At 44.0% G+C, this 11,868-nt stretch overlaps 2 protein-coding genes across 2 annotated transcripts in view; both read left to right on the forward strand.

Moving 5' to 3' along the window:
- The window catches only part of PDCD2L (programmed cell death 2-like), a 32,506-nt gene extending 32,100 nt beyond the window's left edge, over positions 1-406 (forward strand). Inside the window, exon 7 of the mRNA XM_011947498.1 lies at positions 228-406. Coding sequence (XP_011802888.1) covers positions 228-358 — 131 coding nt within the window. The 3' untranslated portion in view covers positions 359-406. The remainder of the gene's footprint in view (positions 1-227) is intronic.
- Positions 407-2,449: 2,043 nt separating this feature from the next.
- The window catches only part of UBA2 (ubiquitin-like modifier activating enzyme 2), a 45,214-nt gene continuing 35,795 nt past the window's right edge, over positions 2,450-11,868 (forward strand). Inside the window, exons 1-5 of the mRNA XM_011948908.1 lie at positions 2,450-2,655; positions 4,651-4,734; positions 5,925-5,995; positions 7,724-7,788; positions 9,255-9,355. Coding sequence (XP_011804298.1) covers positions 2,518-2,655; positions 4,651-4,734; positions 5,925-5,995; positions 7,724-7,788; positions 9,255-9,355 — 459 coding nt within the window. The 5' untranslated portion in view covers positions 2,450-2,517. The remainder of the gene's footprint in view (positions 2,656-4,650; positions 4,735-5,924; positions 5,996-7,723; positions 7,789-9,254; positions 9,356-11,868) is intronic.

The following is an 11,868-nucleotide window of genomic DNA, read 5'->3' on the forward strand; positions in this document are numbered from 1 at the left end:
TTTATTTTTAAAGTACATTTTCCTTCCATTTTAAATTAATTCTGCTTTTTGTTATCAATATTCACTTATTATAGGATAGACTGTGATTCTGTTATAGCTGAAAGCAGTAAACACTGTTTTTGCTTTACCTAATTTTTTTTTCAGCTTGTAAGGCAAAATCACTCCTTTTAGTAACATCAGTCTCATAACTCTTTTTGCTGGAAGCCTGAACACATTGTATTTTTCAGGTCTTTCTTTGGAATTTGGAACAATTCTAGTTTACACATGTGAGAAGAGTTGCTGGCCCCCAAATCATCAGACCCCCATGGAAGAATTTTGTATTATACAAGAAGACCCAGATGAATTATTGTTTAAGTAGAGCACTTCCTTTAATTAATATAAATTAAAACAATTTTTATGTTCAAATATGAGTGTATGTACCTTATTTTAACTCACAAGTTATTAACCTCTGTTTTTCTGAGTTGCTTTTTGCCTTTGGGTGCTGGTGCCTGGGCTGGGGCTGGGCCAGGACCTCCTGACTATGTGTTGGTCTGCCCTTCCAGGGTCCAGGGCCAGCTGTCACAGTGGCAGGTAGGAAGGTAGCTCCTCTCTAGTCCAGAGGGCTGGTGTTGTCTGCACAGCCATCCTGGTGGGCATTCTAGCGGGGAGGGAGAACAGCGAAAGAGCCAAGAGCAGTGGTCTGCCTCTTGTTTACACCTCTGACACCTGCACTCCCGTGCTCCCTATGCTATTTTTGGCACCTGATCAAGCCACTGAATCTGCTCTAGCTGCTGGAGGTTCTTGCTCTGTGACCCTGGCTGTTTAGACCTGCCCATGTTCATCAGCCCAGGTCCCCGCCCTCACCCACTCCCACCTTCTCTCCTGCTACATCCCAGGAAGGGGTCTTTACTCCGTTCTGGGGACTGTCCCTTTATCCAGCTGCCTTCCAGTTTCCCTTTTCTTTATTTTTAACATGATCAACCCCTTCCCTTCTTCAGCCCGGTAACAGCAGTAATAAAAACACTCCCAGCCATGTTCAGACATGCTCTGCCTGTGTAGATAAGGATAATGAGGCCCAGGTGATCATGGGGTGGGCTTGTCTCTTATATTTAACATTATATTTGGAGCATTTTCCCATTAATATTTTTCCCACAACATAATTTATAATTGCTGTATTTTTTAAATATACATCAAAAGCTTTACACAATTTTTAGTCACTTGCTGTTTTCCAAATTTTATTCCCACGATGGCCATCCCTATAGCTAAATTTATTTATTTATTTTTTAAATCAATGATAACTGCTACAGGACAGTTTTCTAGAATTGAATGAGTCGAAAGTTGTGCACAATTTTAGGTTTTTTTTTTTTTTTTCTTGAGACAGGGTCTTGCTCTGTCTCTCAGGCTGAAGGGCAGTGGTAAAGTCATAGCTCACTGCAGCCTCAAGCTCTCAGGCTTAAGTGATCTTCCTGCCTCAGCCTCCTGAGTAACCGGAATTACAAGTACAAGCCACCATACCTTCTAGAGAAGCTTTGCTTTGGAATCCTTACCTGGAGTGTGTGGGAGTGCTTGTTTCCCAATACCTTGTTAAGTGTTACTTGTTTTTTCTTTCTACCAGTTTAGTAGGTGAAAAACTTTTTTTTTTTTTTTTTTTTTTTAAGACAGTCTTGCTCTATCGCCCAGGCTGGAGTGCAGTAGTGCGACCTCCGCCTCCTGGGTTCAAACAATTCACCTGCTTCTACCTCAGCCTCCCGAGTAACTGGGATTACAGGCCCACACCACCACGCCTGGCTAATTTTTGTATTTTTAATAGAGACTGGGGTTTCACCATGTCAGGCTGGTTTTGAACTCCTGACCTCGCAGCTTGGAACTCCTGACCTCGTGATCCGCCCGCCTCAGCCTCCCAAAGTGCTGGGATTACAGGCGTGAGCCACCGTGCCCGGCGGGTGAAAATTTTACCATTTTGCATGGTTTACATTTTTTTTGTTTAGTTTTTTGAGACGGAGTCTTGCTGTTACCCAGGCTGGAGTGCAGTGGCACGATCTTGGTTCACTGCAACCTCCACCTCCAGGGTTCAAGCGATTCTTTTGTGGTTTACATTTTAATACGCTTATTGATTATATTGTCCAATTTTTTTGTGAGTTTCCTGTTCACATCCTTTGCCTATATTTTTTGGGGGGTGACACTTGTTAATTTGTAAGAGCTTACATACAGGGACATCAGTTTTCTAACCTGTAAGGAAGTCTTGGCTGGGAGTTGAAACCCCAGGCTAGAAGGCGACCCTTGGACTTTTTAGGTCTCATGGTGGGCATATGCTGGTGTGGGAATAACACCGCCGGTCTCAGCGGGAGGTCGCCACCCCTTAGCAAGAGCCGGCCCGCCCTCGCGGGCTGCTGCGCATCCCAGCGCGCTGGGCCCCGCCTGTCTGCTGGAGGCCGTAGTGCGCAGGAGCGGAAACCGGGCCGCCCTTCCCCCACCCGCTTCCGGCCGCGGCTTGGTTCTCCCGCCTCCGCCTCCGCCGCGGCTCGTGGTTGTCCCGCCATGGCACTGTCGCGGGGGCTGCCCCGGGAGCTAGCTGAGGCGGTGGCCGGGGGCCGGGTGCTGGTGGTGGGGGCGGGCGGCATCGGCTGCGAGCTCCTCAAGAACCTCGTGCTCACCGGTTTCTCCCACATCGACCTGGTGAGGGCCGGGCACGCGCGGGTGAATGGCGGGCTGTGGTGCGGGGGCTGGAGTTCGGGGGTTCCGGAGCTCGAGGGGCTCAGAGGCTCAGGGCCCGGACCCAGGACCGGAGTTGCGGGGCGGGGGCAGGCTGAGAGGCCCGGGTTGTGTCCCCCCGCGGGAGGGGACTGTTCTTTGGGCACGGGGCGGGCCTCCGCTCTCTGGGCCGGCTTCGGACGCAGAGGAGGCCGCGGGCCCCCGCCTCCCCAGCGTCGCCAATGTGTGGCGCTTCGAGGGCGTGAAGCCGCCTAGTATCCTCCCTTCAAAACAAATCCATGGCTGTTAGGAGATGCGGGAGAGGACTGAGTCCCTCGCAGATGTTGTGACTTTAATTTGGAGGTCCCCCTCCTAACTCCGAAGTAACGACCCGGGGCGGAGGATGGCGATGATAGCGACCAACGCGTCCCGAGCGCTGGTCACGAGAAGGTTTACACACGGAACGCGCTCCATCTTCACACCACCCGAGGAGTGCAAACGCTATTTCCACCCTGCTTTATTTTTAACAGATGAGGAAAGGGAGACGCAATGGGGTTGAGTAACTTACCCTGGGTCACGGAGAGAGTGGCAGGGCTCCCGCGGGCTGCGTGACTGTCATTGCTCTCACAGTAGACGGTACACTGGCTTGTTTCATTAAAGACATTAGGATTGTGCCCTTTGCATTGGTGTACATTGACAAGCCAGTGCTATTTTGAATCAAGTTATTTCTACTAATGCAAACTTTTTAGAGTTTGGAGATGTTACTGGCCCTTGGGTGTGTTAAAGCGTCTTAAGGGCTAGTAGAAACATGGAATGAACAAAAAAGTACAGATGGCCGACTGAATCATTGTTTCTTTCCTTTATATATTATGTATTTAACCAAAAATTAGATAAAACTTATGACACTTTTTTAACCGTGTGGAAAAGTTTCCTTTCACATTTCTCAGGTTAATTAATAGTAAATGAATTGTGTATGGATGAAGGCTTGAATCAAGGGAGGGAGCAAAAATTCAATAAACGTTTGCCATGTATCATTTAAGAAAAAGAACACAACCTGGGCAACATAGAGAAACGCTGTCTCTACAAGAAAAGAAAACTAGCGGGGTGTGGTGGTGTGCGCCTGTGGTCCCAGCTCCCTAGGAGGCTGTGTCAGGAGGATCGCTTGAGCCTGGGAGGTCGAGGCTGCAGTGAGCTGTGTTTGCACCACTGCACTCCAGCCTGGGCAACAGAGCGAGACCCTGTCTCAAAAAAACAAAAAGAACAGGACACGGTTAAATTTAATATTTTGTATTTGAAAGAGTAATTCGATTGAAAGAAATACTTGAATTTTTTTTTGTTTTTTGAGACACGGTCTCGCCCTGTCACCCAGGCTGGAGTGCAGTGGCCTGATCTTGGCTTACTGCAACCTCCGCCTCCCAGGCTCCAGTGATCCTCCCACCTCAGCCTCGGAGTAGCTGTGACTATAGGCATGCCCAGCTAATTTTAATTCGTGTATTTCTTGTAGCCACCAGGGTCTTACTATTTTGCTTAGGCTGGTCTTGAACGCCTGGGTTCAAGCGATTCTCTCACTTCATCCTACCAAAGTGTTGGGATTACAGGTGTGAGCCACCACTCCCGGCATAGAGAAATATATTAATATATTTAGTGTTTACCTCAACAGCACATATAGTTTTAATAAATTCACATATTTTTATGGCATCCAAGGAATTTCCTAAAACATTTGCCAGGATGATTAAACAAACAAAATATGCCGTTCTTTCAAAGTATTTTTGAAGGTTATCTCTGACATTAAATCTAGATTCTTACATGCATTAAATTATTCTTCATCAGTTTAACAGTTTTAGTATGGCGGATTCGAAAAACGTTTTCTCCACTAATGTAGCAAATATCAAAAGTTCTGGATTATAGATGCAGAAAGTAGTGATACAGCTCAAACATACCTAAACATTTGTCATTTATCTGAGGTTTATGCATTTGTAGATTGATCTGGATACTATTGATGTCAGCAACCTCAACAGACAGTTTTTGTTTCAAAAGAAACATGTTGGAAGATCAAAGGCACAGGTAACTATATTTCTCATACCATTTCTATAATTATTTGATGGAACATCTATTTGTGATACCAGATTAATCCTGCCTGTCCTATAGAAGGGAAAAAATGGGTGAAGCCCTCATTTCAGCTGAGAGATTGTGAAGGATAAAGATATATGAAGTAAAGGACTAAAGATTAAGCCCTCATTTTTTGTTCTTGAAATAATCCTGTGAATGGTGTAACTTTCATGGCCTCTTTATATTTAAGTTGCTGATGGTTTACTTAGGATGCACCTTGTGTTCCTACACCCCCTAGAGGTTGACTACTGCTATGTTTGGGGGCTAGAGTAGCCTTATGCTACTGTCCTAGTTGAAACAAGACAGTTCCCCCTGACCTTTGTTTAGTTTTTTTTTTTTTTAATGTTCCTTGGTGATTCAGAGTCTTAAAACATCTCTTCCCTTTGCCTGTCTCCCAACCTGTTTGGCAAACCCCCACTCGTTTCTCTTTTTCTTCTTTCATATTTTAGCTTCCTTCTCCAGGAATACTTTCCTAAACCTTTTAGACTAAGTCAGGTTGGTTTTTCTCTCGTAACAACCTTTACTTTTCCTATGATTTTCTTTTCTTTTTCTTTGAGATAGGGTCTCACTCTGTCGCCCCGAGCTGGAGTGCAGTGATGCGATCGTGGCTCACTGCATCCTAGAATTCCTGGCTTCAAGGGATCCTCCCACATTGGCCTCCCAAATGCTGGGATTACAGGCATGAGCCACCATGCCTGGCCTTTTCCTATCATTTTCATGGCATTTATCAGAGTTTGTAGTTGAACTTAATCTGGATTACTATATGATTAATGTCTCTCTTGCTTGACATGTACATTGTATAGTTCCTGGTACATGCAAGATGCTCAGTAAATACTTGTTAAGTGAATGAATGAATGACACTTGGTTACGTCATGTTGTATTTTTGCTGAAGTTTGTCATTCATGTAGAAATGTGTTTGGTGGTACATGGCTCAGGGAGGGCTCTCCGGTTATTTTAGAAGTATAAAAATATAATTTTATAAGTGTAGCTTAATCCTAATGCAGTTTGCTCACAATTTTGGATTTCTTTGGTGCTTAATATAAGTAAGGTACTATGTAAGTAGATAACAGCATTGTGGCTTCCAGAAGCAGATTTCAGATAGGAACAGAAATATTGTAGTAATTCAGTGTTGTTTGTTTTTCCAGGTTGCCAAGGAAAGTGTACTACAGTTTTACCCGAAAGCTAATATCGTTGCCTACCATGACAGCATCATGAAGTATGCTTTAATGATTACGTTGCAGAGTTGTGTAAAGAATAAGGGTTTTGTAAGCCAAATACATGAGCTGAAAGTCATTCAGCTTTTTTTAAAAAAATGATTTTTCTAGAATTATTAAACAGTGGTAGTTTCTGCTCACAAAGTGGCATTCTTTTTTTTTTTTTTGAGACGGAGTCTGGCTCTGTCACCCAGGCTGGAGTGCTGTGGCCGGATCTCAGCTCACTGCAAGCTCCGCCTCCCGGATTCACGCCATTCTCCTGCCTCAGCCTCCCGAGTAGCTGGGACTACAGGCGCCCCCCACGTCGCCCGGCTAGTTTTTTGTATTTTTTAGTAGAGACGGGGTTTCACAGTGTTAGCCAGGATGGTCTCGATCTCCTGACCTCGTGATCCGACCGTCTCGGCCTCCCAAAGTGCTGGGATTACAGGCTTGAGCCACCGCGCCCGGCCCAAAGTGGCATTCTTTTTACCAGTTCGTGAATACATGGTTTGAATGATTTAGATAAGTGGTGAGATATTTTAATACTTTTAATAAGTAAGTTACTTGGAAATTTATAAAGACCATATATGCTTGCCTTAAGTAAGAAGATATTTTAAACTATGAAATATCCTTATTTATGATGACTCAGACTCTTCTAAAGCATTTGCCTTTTTCTGTTTAAAAGGTTCCCTCCCAAAATCTGTTTATTATGACTGTGACTTCTGTAATACAACACTTAGAATTGTGGTAGGGCACTGATATTGACAGTACGTAAATATATTTATCTCAGTAAAGATAAACATAATTTTGGAGGTATTGGAGTAAAGGAACTGTGGGCTGAAATTGTCCTTTGTCTGTGGTTGTTTAGCTCACAAGCAAATAGTATTAAAAATAGTCCTTGTTTGAGGTACTGGAATTGAGGTACTTAACACTTTCTCAGGGCAGTTGTATCTCCAGATTTTTTTTGTGTATGTGAGACGGAGTTTTGCTCTTATTGCCCAGGCTGGAGTATACTGGCATGATCTCAGCTCACTGTAACGTCCGCCTCCTGGGTTCAAGCGATTCTCCTGTCCCAGTCTCCTGAGTAGTTGGGATTACAGGCGCACGCCACCACACTCAGCCAATTTTTTGTATTTTTAGTCGGCCGAGTTTCACCATGTTGGCCAGGCTGGTCTCAGACTCCCAACCTCAGGTGATCCGCCCACCTTGACCTCCCAAAGTGCAGGGATTACAGGCATGAGCCACTGCACCCAGCCTGTATCTGGCTTGTTTTTTAGTTTTTTACTCTGTGAACCTGCCTATAGCCCTATAACCTCCTTACCCTGTGTTGCTTTCCCAGTGCTGCTAAAAGCAGAGACCCTAGGGGCCTGAACCCTGCCTGATCCTGACCATGTGAGGTGAAGTCAGAGGCCAGGCAGGTCCTGGGAATGTGTTCTTTATGTGTTCCCAGGCACTTGCTGCCCAAGGAAGGCCTAGTGGGACTAGTGAAGTCATACCATCTTTCTGCCAGTTTGAGATCCTTCTCTTGTGCCCTAGGTAGCTGGCCAAAATGGATAGGAATTTGAGGGAAATAATTTCTTTAAAATCTGCTTATGTTTGGGAAGAGTCAAACCTTAGTGTCTATATGGCATATAATCCTAATATCAGTTTTGTTTACACTTACTATGTTTTTTTCAGAACTGTTTATTATACTGCAAAGATCATGTGGAAAGTTAGTTATTTTGGTGACATTTTTTTATTTTGTTTTGTAGCCCTGACTATAATGTGGAATTTTTTCGACAGTTTATACTGGTTATGAATGCTTTAGATAACAGAGGTGAGATTATTTTAATACTTTTAATTTCTTAGTATTTTCTCTCTCACATATCAAATTTGTTTACAAATTTAATATTTATTAGACTATTTACTTGTGATTTAGAACTTAAAAGACATAAGATAAATGATGGAGTTTAAAGCTTGCCCATTGATTGCAGTTTTATATAGAAATGACTTATTCCAGGTGGGAATTTAGCTTTCATATTCTTTGCATTTCTACCAAAAGGTATAAATAGAAGTGAAGTGAAAAGCTCTCAAAAAGTGTGACTGGGGCTTGACACGGTAGCTAACACCTGTAATCCCAGCACTTTGAGAGATCAAGTCAGGAGGATCACTTGAGGTCAGGAGTTTGAAAGCAACCTGGCCAACATGGTGAAACCCCGTCTCTACCAAAAAACACAAAAATTGGTGTGGTGGCATGTGCCTGTAGTCCCAGCTTCTCCGGAGGCTGAGGTGGGAGAATCGCTTGAACCCAGGAGGCAGAGGTTACAGTGAGCCTAGATCACACCCCTGCACTCCAGCCTTGGTGACAGAGTGCAACCCTGTCTCAAAAAAAAAAAAAGGAAAGAACAAATATGACTAGAGGGTGGGGTATGGAATGCTTCGGTGTTATTCTTTGCCTGCAGTTACTTCCACATGTAAAAGTATATCTATCAAGTGAGTTTGCAACAATTTGGGCCAGAAATACCTAAATAAAAAACAACGAAAAGTCAAAATTATGTTTATATATTATTTAAGGCTTGGGGGTCTCTCTGTTGCCCAGGCTAGAGTGCAGTAGTGTAATCATAACTCACTGAAGCCTTCAGATGGGCCCAAGTGATACTCTTACCTCAGCCTCTGCAGTAGCTACTCTGCAGGCATGTGCCACCGCACCCGGCTAATTTTTTTCTGTTTATTTTTGTAGAGATGCAGTCTTGCTTTGTTGCCCAGGCTGGCCTTGAATCCTGGCTTCAAGCAGTCCTCCCACTTCAGCCTCCCAAAATGCTGAGATTATGGGCATGAGCCACTGCTCCTGGCCTGAAATTACTCTTTTAACCTGACTCATCTTTTTTTCCTAGCCTTAAACTACTTTAATAGTTCCAAGTTGATATTCCACATTCTGCCTTCATTTCTGTCATTTATTATCTGATAATTATAATAGAATAGTGGTGAGTTAAGGAACACCTTGAAACAGTATTTTATGTAAGGTACAGCGACAAGAGAAAGATGGCGGTTTGGATTTTTAAAATTATGTGTTTGTGTGGGTACTTCTGGAAAAAAATTTGTGATACAAATTCTATTTGATATTTTGTTAAGTGAATGTCTCTTAAATGTCTGTAATTAACAGTTGTATTTTTCTGGCCATAGCTATAAGAAAATTGTACAAAAAATGAAGCCAGTAAGATAGTTTTGGGTCTGTATCATCCTAATTAAAGATAACTAATTTTTTTTTTTCCCCAAAAACTCATACTGTTTTTTTACTTCCAGCTGCCCGAAACCATGTTAATAGAATGTGCCTGGCAGCTGATGTTCCTCTTATTGAAAGTGGAACTGCTGGGTATCTTGGACAAGTAACTACTATCAAAAAGGTAAAGAAAAGTTTTATTTTTTTAACTTCGCAAATGTTTGAGAACTTGGAGCAGTAGAAAATAAACTTCGTATTTATATAAAATGAGCAGGTGAACATCCAAAATGTAAGGGCTTTTATGCCCATGTAAAACTTAAGATGCGACCGGGTGCGGTGGCTCACACCTGTAATCCCAGCACTTTGGGAGGCCAAGGTGGGTGGATCACCTGAGGTCAGGAGTTTGAGACCAGCCTGGCAAACGTAAAACCCCATCTCTACTAAAAACAGAAAAATTAACGGGACATGGTGGCAGGCGCCTGTAATCCCAGCTACTTGGGAGGCTGAGCCAAGCGAATCACTTGAACCTGAGAGGCGGAGGTTGCAATGAGCTGAGATTGCACCACTGCCCTCCAGCCTGGGCTACAGATCAAGACTCTGTCTCAGAAAACAAACTTAAAATGCTATAAAGGTGCGCAAAAGACTATGGGCGAGGAAATCTTTCAGCTCTGCCATTTTGCTTCATTTAACTTGTGTATTAAAATCCTTAGACTGATAAGCATGATATACCAGGCATCAAAAATTTCTTTTTGTCGACTGGGTGTGGTGGCTCACGCCTGTAATCCACGCCTTTTAGGAGGCTGAGGTGGGCAGATCACTTGAGGTCAGAAGCTTGAGACCAGCCTGGCCAATGTAGTGAAACCACATCTCTACAAAAAATACAAAAATTAGCTGCGTGTGGAGACATGCACCTTTAATCCCAGCTAGTTGGGAGGCTGAAGCACGAGAATCACTTGAACCTGGGAGGTGGAGGTTACAGTGAGCCAGGATGGCACCACTGCACTCCAGCCTGGGCGACAGAGTGAGACTCCGTCTCAAAAAAAGAAAAAAAGAAAGGCCAGGCGCAATGGCTCATGCCTATATCCCAGCACTTTGGGAACCCAAGGCGGGTGAATCACCCGATGAAATCAGCCTGCCTAACATGGTGAAACCGTCTCTACTAAAATTACAAAAATCGGCCGGGCGTGGTGGCGTGCACCTGTAATCCCAGCTACTTGGGAGGCTGAGGCAGGAGAATCACTTGAATTGAGGAGGCGGAGATTGCAGTGAGCTGTGGTCACGCCATTGCACTCCAGCCCGGGCAACAAGAGTGAAACTGCATCTCAAAAAAAAAAATTCTATTGTCTAAAAGAGTCTGGGCTTGTAGAGTGGAAGGGAACTTTGAAAACTTTTTAGTGGTGTATTTGTGAAGTATTTCAAACATTTAAATACAACTAGAGAATAGTAGAACAAAATACCTGTGTGCTCATACCTCAGTTTTGGTTCATTTATTTATTGATTTTTTTGTTTGTTTGTTTGTTTGTTTTGAGACGGAGTTTCACTCTTGTCGCCTAGGCTGGAGTGCAATGGCGCAATCTCGGCTCGCCGCAACCTCCGTCTCCCAGGTTCAAGCGATTCTTCTGCTTCAGTTTCCCAAGTAGCTGGGATTACAGGCATGCACCACCACGCCCGGCCAATTTTGTATTTTTAATAGAGATGGGGTTTCTCTATGTTGCTCAGGCTGCTCTTGAACTCCCGACCTCAGGTGACCTGCCCGCCTCGGCCTCCCAAAGTGCTGGGTTTACAGGTGTGAGCCACAGTGCCCAGTGCATACCTCAGTTTTTAAAACCTCAACACAGCTTCATTTGCTGTCCAGATATTTTGTCTTCCAGTTCTTTTAAGAAATCAAATACTGTAGATACATTTGAAGAGTTGTTTTCCACGTTTTGAAACTACAGAAAGAGAGTTATGTACTTAACATTTGCTGGTTGTGTCTAGTATCTTTTTGGCAGCTTATTCATGTTAGAAATTGTCTTTATTTGTTTTAACTGTTAAATGTCATTCTTGGAACCTTATTCAATACCATTCTACAAAAGACTTGTGTATGTCAGTGTGTATTAAGTTGTTGAATAAGTGGAGGCCTTCAGTGTCTGTTGACAGATCAAGACGGAAGTTCTCTGCATTGCAATATGAGTCTCATGACTGCTTGCCATTTGGCTGCCCTCAAGAAAGCATGGTGGAAGACGGCATCAGAAATGGTGTTACGGAGAAAACTCTAAATCTGCTGAAATTTATTTATTTATTTATTTATTTGAGACAGAGTCTCACTGTGTCGCCCAGGCTGGAGTACAGTGGCCGGATCTCAGCTCACTGCGCGCTCCGCCTCCTGGGTTTACACCATTCTCCTGCCTCAGCCTCCCGAGTAGCTGGGACTACAGGCGCCCGCCACCTTGCCCGGCTAGTTTTTTCTATTTTTTAGTGGAGACGGGATTTCACTGTGTTAGCCAGGATGGTGTTGATCTCCTGACCTCGTGATCCACCCGTCTCGGCCTCCCAAAGTGCTGGGATTACAGGCGTGAGGCACCGCACCCGGCTGCAATTTATATTAAAACAAGGTTTGAGAGTTTTGGTTCTTGAACGGTTAGTCTGGCTAATTTTTGCATTTTTGGTAGAGACGATGTTTTGCCATGTTAGCCAGGCTGGTCTCAAACTCCTGAC

The sequence above is a fragment of the Colobus angolensis genome, unplaced genomic scaffold, assembly GCF_000951035.1.
Source record: "Colobus angolensis palliatus isolate OR3802 unplaced genomic scaffold, Cang.pa_1.0 Scaffold107, whole genome shotgun sequence".
Classification (NCBI taxonomy): domain Eukaryota; kingdom Metazoa; phylum Chordata; class Mammalia; order Primates; family Cercopithecidae; genus Colobus; species Colobus angolensis.